The sequence below is a fragment of the Malania oleifera genome, chromosome 3, assembly GCF_029873635.1.
Source record: "Malania oleifera isolate guangnan ecotype guangnan chromosome 3, ASM2987363v1, whole genome shotgun sequence".
Classification (NCBI taxonomy): Eukaryota; Viridiplantae; Streptophyta; class Magnoliopsida; order Santalales; family Ximeniaceae; genus Malania; species Malania oleifera.
In genome coordinates, this window is record NC_080419.1 from 107,277,529 (window position 1) to 107,297,757 (window position 20,229).

The 20,229-nt window shown below is 36.6% G+C and overlaps 1 protein-coding gene across 1 annotated transcript; it reads left to right on the forward strand.

Annotated features, from left to right (window-relative positions):
• The first annotated feature begins 9,399 nt into the window (after positions 1 to 9,399).
• Positions 9,400 to 10,920, forward strand: LOC131151997 (leucine-rich repeat receptor-like serine/threonine-protein kinase BAM2). The gene has a single exon (XM_058103540.1). The coding sequence runs from the start codon at positions 9,572 to 9,574 to the stop codon at positions 10,802 to 10,804; it is 1,233 nt and encodes a 410-aa protein (XP_057959523.1). The 5' UTR covers positions 9,400 to 9,571; the 3' UTR covers positions 10,805 to 10,920.
• Positions 10,921 to 20,229: the final 9,309 nt, after the last annotated feature.

Genomic DNA, 20,229 nt, shown 5'->3' on the forward strand with positions numbered 1-20,229 from the left:
GAGAGAATTTTGATTAGTTATTGTAATCTCCCATAATCGTATGTGTAATCACGATATTCCTCCATCTTAAGTGAGGGTCATTAATAAAAGTACAATGATTTTTTTTTTTTTTTCCTTTTGGAGGTTAGTACATGTATAATCAGCAAATTTTGAAGACGAAATTTTTAAAAGGAGGGGAGAATATAGAGACTCAGAAAAATAATAGCAATAAAATAATAAAGAAAAATGGGAGAATAAAGGAAAAGAAAAGAAAGAAAATGAATTATATTAAGGAGCATCAGCAGGAATTCGTTGACTAACCCAAGTTTCTCATCGACCAACAAATTTTGAGACACGTAAGGTGCGGCGATAAGACTCACTTGAGCAACTATTGGAGAATTAGTCTTATGAGGGAAAAGATGACTTTTATTCAAGGGGAGCAGTTGGAACTCATAAGTGGGGGAGTTTCCGTTCAAGGGGGAGCAGTTAGAATTCACAAGTAAGAGGGAGATTATTGAAAATTCCATTTGTGAGTTTGTTCCTCATTGAAAAAATTGAGGGGATAATGAGTTTTTATATACATGGTTGGGTCCAAGATCCAATAAGCTTAAAATTTTGGATTAAGTTGGTATTTACAAGATGTGTGTCAAAAACACTTATGGTGTTGATGACATTTACATTGTGTAACTGCATGATAAGTAGGGTTGTTCACGATTTGAGCATTTAACCTCTATTTACTAAACGGAACCAATTCATTAGTTCAAAATTTTTTAACCAAAATCAAACTAAATACCTTATTAATGGACAGTATAGTTAATCGGCAGATTAAATTGGATATTAGATCGAAACCGAGTAAGATTTCGCAACTAGATTTTAACATCAATAAAATTGATTTAATAAGATTCTTGTAGATTTTGTAGTAGATCTAGCAAGATTTTTCCAAAACAATTATAAAAACAGAGTTTTAAGAATCCATTAGAGAAGTGAAATAAAAGAATGGATTTGCATTTTATTCAAAGCTGTCAGATTTTTTTGCGAGACAGCAAAGGAGGCCAGGATGGGCAGGGTGGTGACAAATGTGACATCAAGCCTGTTGGGGTTTTACAGATCAAGTAATTGATGGATAAAATAAATAGAGCAAACACATACCAATATTGACACCAGAGTTACGTGGCTCGGCCAAATTCCGGCCTACGTCCACGGGAGCGAGAGATTACTATTTATTGGGAAAGAAACAGAGGAGGAGGAGGATACAATCACTCAAGTCTCACTCAACTCTCTTATGCACGCTGCAACACACCACACTCACTTCTCACTACTCACATATCACATATACAACTCCACACACACACATATATATATACACATAAGCGAGAGCAAAAAACTTCAACGGGCGGTGGCAAATGTCAACATGTCCGGTAGAGTAGGTGGAGCAGCAAAGGTTGACGGAGAAGCAGCCGGCGCCGTAGATGTTGAAGGAGCAGCAACCGTCTGCTTTGACTGGGTATGGATCCATCAATTCTCCCCCTCCATACCCATAGGAGGAGAATAATATGTTAATCTTCAATTGACATCCATCCCAGCTATATCCCTACATAGCTGGAGCTTCTCATAGGTTACCCCTTTTGTTAACATGTCTGCCGGATTCTCTTTAGTATGAATTTTAACTAGCTTCAACAGTTGTTGTTCCATCACTTCGCGTATCCAATGATAGCGAATGTCAATATGTTTTGTTCGGGAATGGTACATTGAATTCTTGCTCAAGTCCAGTGCACTCTGACTATCACAATGTACCTTGTATTCTTCCTGTTTGACTCCTAACTCTTGAAGGAACCATTTTAACCACAACATCTCCTTCCCAGCTTCCGCTGCGGCAATATATTCTGCTTTTGTTGTGGATAGGGCAACACACTTTTGCAATTTTGACTGCCATGATACAGCTCCCCCTACAAAGGTGAACAAAAAACCTGATGTGGACTTTCTTCCATCAAGATCACCAGCCATGTCTGCATCAGTGTAACCCTCCAAGATTGGTTCAGCTTCCCCGAAACATAAGCATAATCCCGATGTACCTTTCAAGTACTTGAGAATCCATTTCACAGCTTCCCAATGGTCTTTCCCTGGATTGGAAAGAAACCTGCTCACAACACCTACAGCGTGGGCAATGTCTGGTCTCGTACATACCATTGCGTATATCAAGCTTCCAACTGCTGATGAGTATGGGACTATTGACATTTCTTCCCTTGATGAGTGAGCCAACTTCTTGCTTAGCTTGAAATGATTGGCCAGTGGAGTACTTACTGGCTTGGCACTTTCCATGTTGAACTTTTTGATTACTCGTTCAATATACTTCTCCTGTGATAACCATAACTTTCTGGCTTTCCTGTCACGACTGATCCTGATGCCTAGGATCTGCTGAGCTGGGCCTAAGTCCTTCATTTCAAAAGACTTAGACAACTCCATCTTTAGCTTGTTGATCTTGCTTGCATCCTGACCAATGATCAACATGTCATCAACATAGAGTAGTAGCATGACAAGACTACCATCCGGAAATATCTGAACATATGCACACTGATCTGCTGCAGTTCTTTTATATCCGTGACTCACCATGAAAGAGTCAAATTTTCTATACCACTGTCTCGGTGCTTGCTTAAGACCGTAGAGACTTTTCTTCAACCTGCAGACTAGATGTTCTTTCCCTGGAACTTCAAATCCTTCTGGTTGCTCCATGTAGATGTCTTCTTCCAAGTCTCCATGTAGGAAGGCTGTCTTTACATCCATTTGTTCAAGCTCTAGATTTAACTTGGCTACTAATCCGAGTATGACTCGAATTGTTGTCATTTTCACTACTGGCGAAAATATCTCGTCAAAGTCAACACCTTTCTTCTGTTCGAAACCTTTAACGACTAATCTGGCTTTGTGCGTCACAATTTGTCCACTGCCATCTTTCTTAAGCTTGAACACCCACTTGTTCCTTAATGCTCTCTTCCCTTTGGGAAGTCTTACCAGCTCATACGTTTGATTCTTATGTAAAGAATTCACCTCTGCTTTCATAGCTTCTATCCATTTGGCTTTGTCGGTATGAGACTGGACCTCTTGGAAACTTTCTGGCTCCCCCTCATCAGTGAGTAAAAGATATTCTGATTCTGGATATCTTCTCGACGAAATCAGAATACGACCTCTTTCAGATCTTCTGGGCTCAGCTTCTTCTGGAGGAGGATATACCTCATCATCTGACTGATGTGATGATTCTGCAATTTCTGGTGAAGGGGGTTGTTGCTCCCTCTGCTCAACACCTTCTACATTTGTTTCCAAAGGATCATCCTGCAATTCTCCATGGTTTGTGGGAGAATATGATGGTGTAGGATCTGTTACAATGACTGGATCATTGGAACTAGGCTGGTTAGACTTTGTTTGTGGTTCAAAGTCCTCAAACACCTGGTTTTCATGGAAAACCACATCTCTCGATCTGATGACCTGCTTCCTCTCTGGATCCCATAATCTGTAGCCGAATTCACCATCTCCATAGCCAATAAAGATACATGGAATGGACTTCGCGTCGAGCTTTTGCCTCTGCTCATTAGATATATATGCAAAAGCTTTGCACCCAAACACTCTTAGATGAGTGTAAGAAACTTTTCTTCTGGTCCATTCTTTCTCTGGAATTCCAAAGTTAAGTGGTGCTGGCGGTGATCTGTTAATAAGGTAACATGCGGCACGAATAGCTTCCCCCCAGAATGGCTTAGGTAATTTAGTCATACTGAGCATGCTTCTAACTCTCTCCATAATGGTCCGATTCATTCTCTCAGCTACACCATTATGTTGTGGGGTACGTGGGACCGTCTTTTCATGCCTAATACCACGTTCAGTACAGTATGCTCTGAACTCGTTGGAAGTATACTCGCCTCCATTGTCTGTCTGGAGGCACTTCAATTTCTTCCCTGTTTGCCTCTCCACCATAGCATGAAATTCCTTGAAATATTTAAAAACCTGGTCTTTTGTTTTCAGAAAATATATCCACACTTTCCTTGAAGCGTCATCAATAAAGGTAACAAAATACCTGTTGCCGCCGATTGATTCTACTTCAATGGGTCCACATACATCAGAATGTACCAAACTCAATGGCTTTGACCTTCTCTTCATAGAGGAACTAAATGAAACTCTATGCTGTTTCCCAAATAAGCAATGATCACATGGGTTTAAGGCAATACCTTTTGTGATTTTGATAAATGCCTTCTTCGCCAGTGTAAGGAGCCCTTTTTCTCCCACGTGTCCGAGTCTCTTATGCCATAGGTTTGGTGATGCTTCATCTTCCACTGCATTGATGGCATCAGTACATATCTTCATCTGCGTTTTGTACAATGTGCAGCAAATGCGTCCTCGTGCTATTGTCAAATTACCTTTTGATAATTTCCAAGCACCTTTCCCAAAGTAGCTTTCGTAGCCCTGTTTATCAAGGGCTGCCCTAGAAATAAGGTTTAGCAGAAGGTCTGGGACATGTCGCACATCCTTTAGTGTTATGGTGCAACCAATATTGGTCACAATCTGCACATCTCCGATTCCCACGATCTGAGAAGAACTAGTGTTCCCCATCTTTACTGTACCAAAATCTCCAGATTTATACATCGTGAAGAATTCTTTGTGGGGAGTGGCATGGTAGGAGGCTGCTGTGTCTACCACCCATTCAGTGTCGTGGTTCCCAATATGACAACATGCATCTTCATCAATTGAGAAAACTGATATATCTTGAGTTAAGGTGACCGAGTTCTCACCTTCCTCCTTCTTTTGTTGCTGGCGGCTTTGACCATGATCCCGTCGAAATTTTCGACAATCTTTCTTCATGTGGCCTTCAATGCCACAATAGTAGCAAGAGATTTTCCCTCTCTGCCAATTTTTACCATCACTGAATCTGCTGCGATCCTGGGATCTTCCTCTAGATTTGCTTCTACCTCTGCCTCTACCTCGACTTCTGGTACTGGTACTTTCTTGAGGTTGGCCTCTGGTTTCAGTAACAAAGGCTTGTGACTGATCTGCACCTGTTTCTTTTCTCCTGGCCTCTTCGTTGAATAAGGCATCTTTTACCATCGCCATGGTAAGTTTGCCGTCAGGAGCTGAATTGCTGAGAGTGATGACCAATGTCTCCCAGCTATCTGGTAAGGAGCTAAGAAGCAACAATGCTTCTGCTTCATCGCCAAGATCCATCTTTACTGATGAAAGCTGATTTACTAGATTTTGGAACTCACTAGTATGTTCAGCTATAGAGGTCCCACTTTTTAACTTCAGATTAACAAGCCGTCTCATTAACATGGCTTTGTTGCGGGCAGTCTTGGCTTGGTACATGTTTTCCAGCTTCTCCCAAAGACTATAAGCATCAGTCTCTTGTGCGACGTGATGATATACCTTGTGGTCAATCCATTGTCTGATTTGACCAATGGTCTTCCTATTCATTCTTCTCCAATCGTCATCTTTGATGGAATCTGGTTTCATACCTTTATAATCCAAAGGATCTGCCAGATCCTTACAATTAAGGAGATCCTCCATCCGAGACCTCCACAGAGTGTAATTGGAGGCTGTGAGCTTGATCATAGTACCCGAGTCTGATTCCTCCATTGATTTTTAAGCACTAACTTGTTGTACAGAAAAATTGAGGCAGAATCTCAAGAAATCGAATATACGGTTGCGTCTGGAAAGGTCAAAAACCCTGGAAATGGCTTAAGTTGTTCGAAAAACGGACCTGAGATGGCCTTGAAAGGCCTGGTCAAACTTCGGTCAAAATTAGTCAACTCGGTCAACTATGCTGACGTGGCAGCGATGACGTGTCAGCTGACGCGGCGCTAACTCAGCTGCTGACGTGGCGCTGACCAGGATGCTGACTGGGCGCCACGTGTCGCTGACTGGCGAGGGTCCCGGATGACGTGGCCGCTGACGCGTCAAGCTGACTGGACGCTGACGCTGCGCGGGTCCCTGCTGACGTGGCGTCGTCTTCAACCTTCCGCCGTCCGGCCGTGCTCTCACCGGCGCGTGGATTGTTCTGCCGAGGCGTTGCCGGCGCGTGGAGGCGCGTGAGACTACCTCCCGAGCTTCAGCCGGCGTGTGGAGGCGCGTGTGGGCGCATGGAAACGTCCCCTGGACGTTGGAGGCGCGTGTAGGCGCGTGCGGCCTACTCTGATGCTCTTTGGAGCTCCGGTTGACGCCGTTTGCTTCGTCTCAACGAGTGGAGTTTGATGGTAGCCTCAAAATTAAATTTTGAGCTACTGGGCAGAGGCTCAAAAACTGGGAATTTTCTCCGATCTGAAATTCTACTCCAACAATACTCTCTGATACCACTTTGTTGGGGTTTTACAGATCAAGTAATTGATGGATAAAATAAATAGAGCAAACACATACCAAAATAAATAGAGCAAACACATACCAATATTGACACCAGAGTTACGTGGATCGGCCAAATTCCGGCCTACGTCCACGGGAGCGAGAGATTACTATTTACTGGGAAAGAAACAGAGGAGGAGGAGGATACAATCACTCAACTCTCACTCAACTCTCTTATGCACGCTGCAACACACCACACTCACTTCTCACTACTCACATATCACATATACAACTCCACACACACACATATATATATACACATAAGCGGGAGCAAAAAACTTCAACGGGCGGTGGCAAATGTCAACATGTCCGGCAGAGTAGGTGGAGCAGCAAAGGTTGACGGAGAAGCAGCCGGCGCCGTAGATGTTGAAGGAGCAGTAGCCGTCTGCTTTGACTGGGTATGGATCCATCAAAGCCGTCAACTCGATAAGCAGATTTGGAAAGGAAATGACCGGTTGTGGCAACTACTCGATGCATGGCTGCGATGCGAGGACACTGGCAGCAAGCTGCGACAGGTGGTGGGAGTGCTTAGGGTGGCGGCTGGTGCGATGGCCTCCGACGATTGGTGAGGACATGACTGGGCAGCAAGCTGTGTGGCCGAAGGACAGCAAGGCTCGTTGGCGGCTGTGGTTGCTGGCTTGTTGGGTGTGGCTATATGGGCGGAGCTTGGAGTGAAGTTCAGAGAATGAGAAGTTGAGAATGGGAATTGTAGCTGCGGTTTCTTTAATTTTTTTTTGTTTGAATGTTGGATTTTGATTTACTGCGGTTAGCCACACATTTTAATTACAAAAATCCCTTATTTTTTAATTAATTGAAGCATTATATACTTATATTAATGTAATTAAATATTCATATAATATTATAAACATATATAGTTTGATTTGGGTAACCGTGTATTAAGGACTAGTACAAATTAAAATTGCACCAACATTCAAAATATAAAAAAAATTAAACCAAAATCAAATTGATCAAATTGATTAACTAAATTTTCGATTTGATTCAATTCAATTTTTCAGATTCAACCTTAGGAATTTGTGTGATTGGATATAAAAGTAAAAAAAATACATAAAATAGAGATATTTAAAGTTTAAGGTTTCCCTCTCAAAATTATTTCCCAAGCACTTTTGATCCAATTTTGATTAAATTTTTAAAAAGACAAAAATAAGATAAAATTTGAAAGTGTATTTTGATCATTGGGTGTGAAAAGTATTAGGGTACAATCAAATAGTGTCACCTAAGCATAATTATATATGGGTCACATTTTTTATGAGACTCAATTTTATTGGGTAGAGGTACACGTACATCTAGGGCCATGTAAGTCCTTTTCAAAAGAAATTATTGTGTAGGCTGAGCCTACCATGCAGGCTATAGACTAAACTAATCAAAATTTTCCAACACATTAAAATTGCCACATAGGCCTATTTTTAATTTTTAATTTTTAATACTTTTAATTTCTGACACCCGATTTCACTTTCTAGTTTCTACCTTCTCCCCCTTTTTCCGATCTCATCCACCGTAGGCGCTGTGCAGTTCCCTCTTTCCTCTCTCGTCCATAGCAGCCGCAGCCACCACCCCGCTGGCAGCCACCATACCCAATGCTCACCAACGCCACCACCCCGTCGGCAGCCACCATATATACCCAGCGCCCACCAACGTCACCACCCCGCCGAAAGCCACCACACTCAGTGCCACCCCACTGTGGGCAGCCAATAGATCGACGCTGGCGCCAGCCCCTCCCTCCCTCCGTGAGGGCATAGCTGAGCCTCACTGTTATGAATTCACCAGTTTATATTTGTGTTTTTGTGGTATAAATATGTTAATTAATTTGCAACTGATCAAACTCTGAATCCATTCATTTATTCATAGGATGATTTAGACTTTACGACTTATATAATTTTATTAAACGAGACCTAAGTATAGTAAGCAATCAATAGGTTGAATTGCTAATCAATATATGGGAATATTGTATTGTAAGCTGAATCAATATATATATTGGCTGGACATGTGCTTCCTAGCTCTGGGGAGGATTGTAGTTTTAAAATTTAAATCTTGGGTTTTAGCAACAAATTAGTTTTTTAATTTTCTAAAAAAATAAAGTAAAACCATGTTATATAGTTTTCAGAAAGCACTTGTGAATGTAATCCTTTTTATTTTTCCCATTTTGATGGATGGAGATGGTAAAGATGTTGAGAAAAAGAAGTGAAAGGTAGAGGGCATAATTAAAGAGAGAAAAACCAAAAATAGAACAAGAAAAACTTACTAGCTAGGAGAATGGCGCGATGGGTAGGAGAGAGGGAGGGGCTGACACCAGCGTCTAGTGGTTGCTGGCAGTGGGGTGGCGCTAGGTATGGTGGCTGCCGGCACGTGGTGGTTGCCAGCGAGGTAGAGGGATAAAGAGAAAATCAAAAAACAAAACAAGAAAAACTTAATTAGAGGAGGATGGCACAATGGAGAGGAGAGATGGAGGGGCTGGCGCTGGTGTTTAGTGGCTGTCGGCCGCGGGGTGGAGTTGGGTATGGTGGCTGCCGACGGGGTGGTGGCGTTGGTGGGCGCTGCTACGGCTGCTGTGGACGAGGGAGGAAAGAGGTAGGGAAGGTAGAAAGTGAAATAGAGTTCCAAAAAATAAAAGTATTAAATAAAAAAAAAGTGTTTATTTTGACTTGTATTTTTGATCAAATTCACAACTGAAAAAATTTATTTAGAATTTATTTTTTCTCTCAAAATAAAGATATTTCTTTGCAATCAGACACACAATGTGCGTGAAAGAAATTTTCATTCATTTATTTTGTTTTATAAAGTTAATATTTTTATTTACAAGTTATTAAAAGAAGTTACTATAAATTAATTAATTATCACACGCCTAATACATGTTATATCACATTTATTTAATTATTTTTAGCCAATTGAAAATTTACGAGGCTGAGTTAAATAAATCACGTGCCCTTTCATACTCCAAGTGTAATAAATATGGACGTGAATGAATTTAATAAATTGATATAAAAATATATATATAAGCCTAAATTATGAGTAGCTTGAAGACAAAACTGACAGAGGTCGACGGAGCAGCGGTAAGCTTTGCTTCATTCACTCTCTGACAAAATACATTTTCCTTCTCCTTTTCCCTTCTTTCACTTTCACGCCACCCAAACAAGCGTAGATCCCATCTATTATATTCCCCTCCACCCATCTGCCCAGAACCAGTACCACTTCTCTCGCGTCACTCATGGCGGCTCTGCCCCACCCCCTCCTTCTCCTCCTCCCACTTCTCCACCTCCTACTCCCTCACTCCGCCTCACTTCAGCAGCAACAACAAATCAGCGCCGTCGATCTCGCCGCCCTGCTCGCCATCAGGAGCAGCCTCACCGACATCCACGGCACCAGTTTCTTCTCCTCCTGGGACTTCGCTTCTCCTGACCCTTGCTCCTCCTTCTCCGGCGTCGTCTGCTCTCTCCGCCGCGTCACCTCTCTCTCCCTCGGCACCGGCCTGTCCGACTCCGCCGGCCTGGCCGGCTCTCTCTCTCCTTCCATCGCGAATCTCACCGAGCTAACCCAGCTCCTCCTCTTCCCTGGCATCGTCACCGGCCCCATCCCTCCCCAAGTCGGCTCCCTCGCGAACCTCCGAGTCATTTCCCTGACTCGGAACCGCTTAAACGGCCCTTTCCCCGCCTCCCTCTCGTCCCTTCCCAACCTGCACACTCTCGATCTCAGCTACAACCAGCTCACCGGCTCAGTCCCTCCGGATCTTCCCCGGTCGCCCATGCTCAAAGTCCTCGTCCTCGCCGGGAACCGGTTCTCTGGCGAGTTCCCCGACGTCGAGACCCAGCTCCTGCACCTGGATTTGAAAACGAACGGGTTCACGGGCAGGCTGCCCGGGCTACCCCCGTCAATCCGTTATCTGTCGGTTTCGAAGAACTACATGTGGGGCCCACTCAACGGCCTCCGATCGCTGTCAGAATTAGTGTACCTCGACTTAAGCGTGAACCGGTTCGGTGGGCCCATCCCTCCCTCGCTCTTCTCTCCTCGCCTCTCATCAATGCTCTTGCAACGGAACAATTTATCCGGCGGACTCCCGAACGTCGACGGCGGGTCGGCCTACGGCGAGGGATCCGTGGTCGACCTGAGCCACAACTTCCTGACGGGCGAATTGACGTCGGTTCTGGCCGGCGTGGAGAGCCTGTTCCTGAACAGCAACCGGCTGACGGGGACGGTGCCGGAGGAGTACGTTAAGAGCGTGTACGGCGGGAGCACCAGAACGCTGTACTTGCAGCACAATTACTTGACCGGGTTTCGGGTCGAATCGGGGCGGGCATTGCCCGACTCGGCGTCGCTGTGCTTGTCGTACAATTGTATGGTGCCGCCGGCGGGAGTGATGACGTGTCCTGCCAGCGCCGGGAGAGAGGTATCGAGACCGGTGGACCAATGCTCGTCCTTCAAGAACGTGAGCTTGGTTGGTTAATTTTAGTTTTATTAATATATAAATCTGAATTTGTTTATGTATATGTTTTTAAAGCTATGCATCTAATATTATATTCAATAGGATCGAATAATATATATATAAAGTAACTTTCAATACTTCGATCCAATCTATTTTTCTCAACTTGTTTATACAATCAAAGGTTTTAAATGCTTGTCTTTTTTATTGAAGAATTAGCGCATTTTGTGAATTTGTGTTGTATAATTTCATTTGGAATTCATTTTTTGGTTTTAAATGATGGACTTAGGATTGGACCCTCTAAATTTAAATTTAAGTCTTTAAAAATTTATTGTCCCAAAAATATTCTTGATATTACATTTGGAAGCACCAAATTGGAATGTGTGTCATTAGATCAAATATAATATAAAATTATTAAACTTCTTTCAATTGCATATAAATTACCCAAAATTTAAGCTCCCAAATACTAAGAAATTGAGAGAATTATGTAAATATTTGTTTTGTGCAAAAAATATATATTTAATTTTTATATTTTTGATAGTATCATATAATTTTTCATTTCATTCCTAATCTATGTCGAGTGTACCAAATATTGGGTAATTTAAAGATATAATTTTAAAAAGACATCCAAAGGACAGTGTGCATTGGGATGATTTTTGCATTGAGATTGACTAATAATTAGCCAGAAAACCTTTCATATTTGTGCATTTTTTCTTTTTACTTTTTTTTGGGAAATGCACCGCCCAAGTTGTCTCGAGTCTAAGCTCGTTAAAAATTAAGATACGTGATCGTAATGTGTGGTTATTGGACTCTTTCATGTCTATTTTACAGAAAATTATAGAGGAAACCTCCTCCACGTGTCTTTTTTTTTTTGGTGTTTTATATGTTAAATATGTGAAAAATTGGTCCTAGATTTATTAACATTAGACATGAAAAAGGGTGATTTATTTTCAATATATATATAATTTAAAAAACAGACACACAATGTGATGACCCAAAAAAAAATATATATATATATATATATATATGTATGTATACAATTAAAATACAATAGCAATAAAATAATAAAAATGGTCATTAAGTTAATATCAATATAAAAGTATTTTTCTGTATGACCCTTGATTCCATTTTTTATGCATAAGAAAGACCTTATCTTAGCAAGTGCTCAGAGACCATTGTGACTTAGTCGCTCCCTGGAGGTCGGTCTGGTCAAAATGAAATTTCATAAGATAAACAGGATAGATAATATTTGTACACATAAATAAGTACATATACATAAAATAGTGTTTTGACAGACATAACTTGTAGAAATATATAATAAGATAATAATAATAATAATAATAATAATATGGGTATCATATGTGGGGCCCACAAGACTATATGGGGCCTACATGAGTTCGAAGTCGTGTGGGATTCACATGAGTTCCGAAGTTATGTAGGACTCATAAAATCGTATAAGAACTATTAAAGTTACGTAGGACCCACTTGGGTCTCGAAGTTATGTGGGGCCCATATGATCATGTCGGTCCCACATGAGTTTTTAAAATTCAAATTTGATTTTTTTTCAAAAATAAATAATAAAAAAATAAATACTAAAAATAGTTTAAAAGTAATATTAAAGATAATAATGATTAAAAAATAATTAAATAATTAATTAACTAATTAATTAAGTAAATAATTAATTAAAAATGTATTTAATGGGAATGGTGGCAAGCACTCCCACATGACATCCATCCTCATCCCATACTCAATTCATACCTTACTCATTCTTTAATTTAAAAAAAAAAATTATAATTTCACCTATCTCCCCACACTTTTATAAATTTCATTTCTTCCCCAAAATATTCTTATAAATAGGAAGATCTCAACCTTCATTTTTCACAACAATTTTTTCAAGGAAGTGAATGATTAGTGACTAAAAGAATTTGATGTGGAGAGAGAATTTTTGTGTAAGTTCTCACTCATCTACTCTTTCTGATCTCATTTCTTAGAGATAGTTATTATGTTCGTAACACAAGGTAAAAGAAGAAGTTAAGTAAATTTGATTATGTTAGTTCCTTTTTTTATTGTAAATTCATACCCGAATTTATTTTGTAAGTAAATTTTAATTATTTTCCTTAGTTTCATAAAATTTTCATAAGTTTATTTTTACGTATATTTAATTATACCAATTCTATCTTTAATATACTTGCATTTATTTTTGGGTTAAAAAATGTTCTAATCCACTCGGGTAAATTTTTAATATTTATTTTTATTAAAAAAAATTATATATATTTTTAATACAAAAATTGTGTGGCATGAGTTTATTTTTACGTTGCATTATTCATGAAAATATGAATAAATATGAGATTTTCACGAGATTATTTTATTATATAAATTATAATAAGATGATTTTAAAATCCCTTATAATAAAGTAAATTCAAAGTTACAGATGTTCAGTACCGCAACTTAAAGTTTAAACGGATCATAGTATACCCACACTGTTTACAGAGTGGTTATTTATGTTAGTGGATTTCTCCTAAGTGCACACTTGGTTCCGGATCAGGACTTAATAAGAAAAATCTCACTTAATGTTTACGTATGTTAATTTAGTTTAGTCGGCCGGCCAGTTAAATCTATTTTTCGAACCGCACGACCCAATCATGGGGATAAACATGACTTACGATAAACAGACCTAAGGGTGGTTTTTATAATATATGTTTATACATTTTTAATTACGTGTACAAAGTTATTGATGATTTGAAGGAAAATTATAAGTTTACATGAAAAGAATCATTTTTGTATTTAAATGACGATCTAAAGAAAACATATAAAAAAAAGTATATGTATGTTTATCATTAAATATTTTTTACAGTTTTAAAGTTAAAAGTTTAATTTAACAGTTACAATATATGATTATAAAATTTTACTGTTGTAATTAATGACAAAAGTTTTATACAGAAATTTTTAAATTTATAGTTATTCTAGAAACAGGTGTGAAGTTATAGTATTAAATATATTGTTTTATAAAATTTTTAAAAAACTCATTTTGATCACACACTAATAATAATCTTATTTATTTACCGAGTGTCGTCTCACTCCAATCATATTTTTATTTCAGATAACTCTGAAGGACATGTTGGAAATCAAACTTTGCAAACATGTAGGTGGGGATAGAAAAATAAAGATTGATTAGAAATATTAGTATGATGTCAAATATTTATACTTGTGTAATTTTTCTTCTTTTAAAATAAATGATTGTAATATGAATAATTAATGCTTTGATTTAATAATAATTGAGTTTATTTGCTTCCACTGTAAATAAATAGTAAAAAGTAAATATCTCAGACTCTTTGGGGTTGGGGTTTTTCATTTAGTATCAGAGTAATAGATTATAAGTTCTGTAAACTTTAAGAAATAATTTTACCAGAGCATAGGTATAAAACATGATCTGGGTAGGATTGAGTAGTTTAGAATATTTATTTTAATTTGTTATATTATTATATGTTAATAATAGATTTATGATTTTAAAATAACATTTGATCATTATTTAAGAATGAATCCTAAAGATAGTAGTATTGAAAGAAATGAGATTAACATGAAGGCTCCAAGGACAGGTAATAATCATAAATTCTCTAAGAAAAATGGTAGTATTATTGAAGACACATTAATTAATTTAAATATGTTATTTATGTTTGTAAAAACACGTACCCATATTGATGATTCATAATTAATTGTCAGATGCATTAATAATTTAAAATTTATATATATAAATATAATAATATAATAATATAATAATATCTGAGATTTATTTATTTTTACTATTATTATTTTCACTAAATATATAAGAAATAACACATTAGACCCTACTAAGTTTAGAAGTGCTACACATACAAATAGATATAAACAAACGATCTATTATGAAATCTGAATTTACCCAAAATTTCTTTGCATGTATAAGTTGAATATGAATATGTATTTTTACATTGCATATTCAGTTATCAACAAAACATTCAAACTTAATTTAGGAATACATATTTTGACAAAATCTTTAAATTTAATTTTGTATTAGTTTATAAGGAATTAAACATAATTTAAATATTACTTATTATATTTAAATTTTAAAAAATAATAATAATAATCCCTTAGCATGTGCAAGTTAAATATGTATATCTATTTTTTTATTTTTTTCCCATTGCATATTCAATTTCTATCAAGTATTCAAGTTTGATTTAAGAGTACAAATTTTGACGAAATCTTTAATTTTATTTAAATTTATAAAAGTTAATACAACTTAAATTTTTCTATATTAAAAAAAAAAAAAAAAAAAAAACTTCATTTAGTAAAAAAATTCATTAATGAAAGAAATATAAAAATTAACTAATTTCCTTCAAATAACTAACCAATGTCAAATCATCAATCGACCAAATATGTCCAACATATATTTAATCTAATAATAATAATAATAATAATAATAATAAAAGAATATATATATATATATAAGGGGTACTCTTGCAGTTAAAAAAAAAAAAAAAAACTCATGGATGGAAATCATCGGCTTTAGCTCACTTACCCCCGAAGTAAGGTCAGGGCATAAGACCACTTGGACATAGTGAGGATTCGAACCCGTGATCACATGGATGCATGACCAGTTCCTTACCACTAGGCCACCCACCCAAGTGGTGACATAATGATGAAATTAATTATAGTTAAAACATTAATAAAGATGTAAAAACATAAAAAGAACCTTGAGTCCACAAATTTTGCAATACGTGTCGCTTGCTCGATTTCCGCGACACATATCACTCTCCCTCAATTTTTGAAAAAAAATGTGTCACTCGAGACACGTGTCGCTCTCTCTCGATTTTTGCAACACACATCGTTCTCCCTCGATTTTTGCAAAACGCGTGCTCGATATCCGTGACACGTGTCGCTCTCTCTCGATTCTCGCGACACACGTCGTTTCTCCCTCAATTTGAGCAAAACGCGTTGCTCAATATTCTTGACACACATCGCTCTCCTTCGATTCTCGCAACATACGTCGCTCTCTCTCGATTTCCACAACACGCGACCATTCCCTTATAAAAAGGGTCTACCCTTCTCAAATTCTAAGCATCACAGTTTTCTATCATCTTGAACAATTACATTTCGATTTGCAATGATTAGCTCTTCCCAACTTGTCTCTTAGTTGTCTTATTACTCGAAAATGTTGCCAAATCACCCAACTCCCCAAGTTGCTAAAAGCAGTACTAGATCGTCAATCCAAAGATGCAAACCCAGTAAGGCACAGTTGAAGATTTTAGAGGAGGCCTTCCACAGTAGTCAAGGAGAACTCCTTTCTGTGGAGCAGACTATCTTGCTTGCGGCACAATTCTGACGGTATGGTCCAATCGAGCCAAGAAACATACGCTTTTGGTTTGAGAACCGTAGGCGTAGGCGGGGATCAGTTGGAGAAGCCACTATCTCAACTACTGCCTCATCAATTTTCCATCTTACCTCCTCCACCACTATCGCCCCGAGCAGTGCCCCTGCCATTCTCCCAACCCTTATCCCTATCGAGAATATTTCGTCTATAAAACTTACAACTAATATCACACCAATGAGTCATACCCCTTACAATGACAATATCGTAGTCACCACACTAAGAGTTTCGGATAATGCTGGCCTACTCCACCATTGCAAGGAGATCCAATGCGCGTTGAGAATCATATACGAGCCACCAATGACTCATTATGATCATCCCCACCAAATGCCATAAAGGGATGAGGGCAACTCTTCCTCCATCGCTGAACAAATGAGTGTTCTCTCCCTTTTTTCGACCCAAGCCGGCGACATTATAAGAGGTCAACTCTGTCAAGAAAGAACCCAGGCGGTTAGCAGTGATACCGCTAGCACTTCAATAGATGTTGACGTTGATCTAAGGCTCTAAAGGCCAGATTTCATTTCATTTTTATACATATATTTTTAATTTATAGGATATGTATAATATAAATATAAATATATATAATTATCCTTTTCCACATTTTCTCAATTTCTTTTCCATTTTAACTACTATTAGACTGACGATTCACACTTCAATTCCCCAAATAAAATACTTCGCCAAATTTACCTCAATCTATTATAAGACTTAGTTAAATCGTTAATCAATTTACTCTTTCAAATAGCGCAACCAATTATATAGTACTCATTTTAAATTAACAAATTTCGAGGACGAAATTTTTATAAGGAGGGGAGAATGTGATGACCAAAAATATATATACGATTAAAGTATAATAATAATAAAATAATAAAAATAGCCATTAAGTTAATATCAATATAAAAGTGTTTTTCTGTATGATCTTTGATTCCATGTTTGATGCTTAAGAAAGACATTGTCTTACCAAGTGCTTAGAGACCATTGTGACTTAGTCGCTCCATAGAAGTCGGTCTGGTCAAAATGAAATTTCATAGGATAAATATGATAAACACTGTTTGTACACGTAAATAAGTACAAATACATAAAATAGTGTTTTGACAGACATAATTTGTAAAAATACATAGTAAGATAATAATAATAATATAGGTATCATATGTCCACAAGACTATGTGGGGCCCACATGATTCCCGAAGTCGTGTGGGATTCGCATAAGTTCCGGAGTTATGTAAGGCTCATAAAACCGTATAAGGACTATTGGAGTTACGTAGGACTCACTTGGGTTTCGAAGTTATGTGGGGCCCATATGAGTTTTTAAAATTTAAATTTAATTCTTTTTTAAAATAAATAATATAATAAATAAATACTAAAAATAGTTTAAAAGTAATAACAATGATAATAATGATTAAAAAAAATAAAATAATTAAATAATTAATTAACTAATTAATTAAGTAATAATTAATTAAAATTTTATTTAATTAGAATGGTGGCAAGCACTCTCACATGGCATCCATCCCCATCCCATACTTAATCCATACCTTGCTCATTCTTTAATTTAAAAAAAAAAAAATTATAATTTCATCTATCTCCCCACACTTTTATAAATTCCATTTCTTCCCCAAAATTTTCCTATAAATGGAAGCTCTCAACCTTCATTTTTCATAACAATTTTTTTAAGGAAGAAAAGAATTAGTGAGTGAAAGAATTTGTGGTGAAAAGGAAAATTTTGAGTAAGTTTTCACTTACCCACTCTTTTTGATCTCATTTCTTAGTAATAATTATTGTGTTCGTAGCATAAGGTAAAAGAAGAAGGTAAGTAAATTTGATTATGTTAGTTTCTTTTTTATTTTAAATTCATACCCGAATTTATTTTGTAAGTAAATTCCAATTATGTTACTTAGTTTCATAAAATTTTCATGAGTTTATTTTTATGTACATTTAATTATACCATTTCTATCTTTAATATACTTGCATTTATTTTTGAGTTAAGAAATGTTCTAATATCCTCGGGTAAATTTTTAGCATTTATTTCTATTTAAAAAAATTATATATATTTTTAATATAAAAATTGTGTGGCATGAGTTTATTTTTATGTTGCATTATTCATGAAAATATGAGTAAAAATGATATTTTCACGAGATTATTTTAAATTATATAAATTATAATAAGATGATTTTAAAACCCCTTATGGCAAAGTAAGTTCAAAGTTACTAATGTTCGGTACCGTAACTTAAAGTTTAAATGGATCAGAGTGCACACACACTGTTTACAGAGTGATTATTTATGTTAGATTGCACACCTGGTTTCGGACCAGAATTTAATAAGGAAAATCTCACTTAATGTTTACGTATGTTGATTTAGTTTGATCGGCCAGCCAGTTAAGTCCAGTCTTCAGACCGCACAACCCAGTCATAGGGGTAAACATGACTTACGACAAACAGGCTTAGGAGTGATTTTTATAATATATTTTTATACATATTTAATTACGTGTACAAAATTATTGATGATTTGAAGGAAAAGTGTAAGTTTACATGAAAAGAATCATTTTTGTGCTTAAATGACAATTTAAAGAAAACGTATAAGGAAAAGTATATGTATGTTTATCATTAAATATTTTTTACAATTTTAAAGTTAAAAGTTTAATTTAATAGTTACAGTATATGATTATAAAATTTTACTATTGTTATTAATGACAAAAGTTTTATGTAGAAAATTTTAAATTTATAGTAATTCTAGAAGTAGTTTTGAAGTTATAGTATTAAATATATTGTTTTATGAAATTTTTAAAAAGCTTATTTTGACCACACACTAATAATAATCTTATTTACTTACTGAGCGTCGTCTTACTCCAATCATATTTTTATTTCAGATAACTCTAAAGGGCATGTCGGAAATCAGACTTAGCAAGCATGCGGGTGAGGATAGAAAAATAAAGATTGATTAGAAATATTAGTATGATGCCAAATATTTATGCTTGTGTAATTTTTCTTCTTTTGAAATAAATGATTGTAATATGGATAATTAGCGTTCTAGTTTAATAATAATTGAGTTTATTTACTTCCGCTGTAAATCAATAGTAAAAAGTAAATATCCTAGACCCTTCGACGTTGGGGTATTACACACCAACATATAGAAGGAGAGGTCTTCTGTGTAATTTCTATTATTTTAGCCTATTGCCTCCTCTTTATGCATGACGGCGTGTTAATAAATTTACGAACTTTAGCATTATTTTTCAAATCAACAAGGAGCATAGTTTTGTTTTTAAAATTTTAATGGTAATAATAGATTTTACCTAAAATATAATTCAATTTATGGCAATGGCTCTTCCTTCACAATATGGTTGTGCTTGGCATAATACTATTGTGTGGCTTTAGAATAAAATCATATATTAAGCACTACAGTTGCCTCTTAAAAAGAACGTTATTTACTGTTAATTTAGTCTTCAGTAATTTTTGTTGGTTATATGTCCATCTTGTCTCAATAAATAAAGACTTTGAAGACAACCTCGTGCCCTTTCTTACATTTATTAAATGACTTTACTGATCATAAATTTGATTTGATTGCACCATGCCTAGTCCACGATCAACTTCCTCTCTCTCTCTCTCTCTCTCTCTCTCACACACACACACACACACACACACATGTATATTTGCTAGTATTGAAATTGAATCTACATAATTTGATTCTATAAAAATTGGAACCCAACATTACTCTATGGAACTTATAGCTACAAATGAGGTAACCTACTCGTGAACTATTCAACATTTGACTCAATAATGGTTTGTTCAAACTCATTTATTAAGTTAAATGAGTCGAGTTCGAGTTAAGTCATACTCAACTTTCTAAACTCATGAGTTGTATTGTTTATAAGCTCGTTGATTCAACTCAATAATGATTTGTTCAAATTCATTTATTAAGTTAAATGAGTCAAGTTCGAGTAAAGTCATACTCAACCTTCTAGACTCATAAACTGTATTGTTTATGAGTTTGTTGAGCCAGCTTGCAAGCTAGCTCATGATCTAACTCAACATTAAGTTTATAAAATATTTGATTTTTA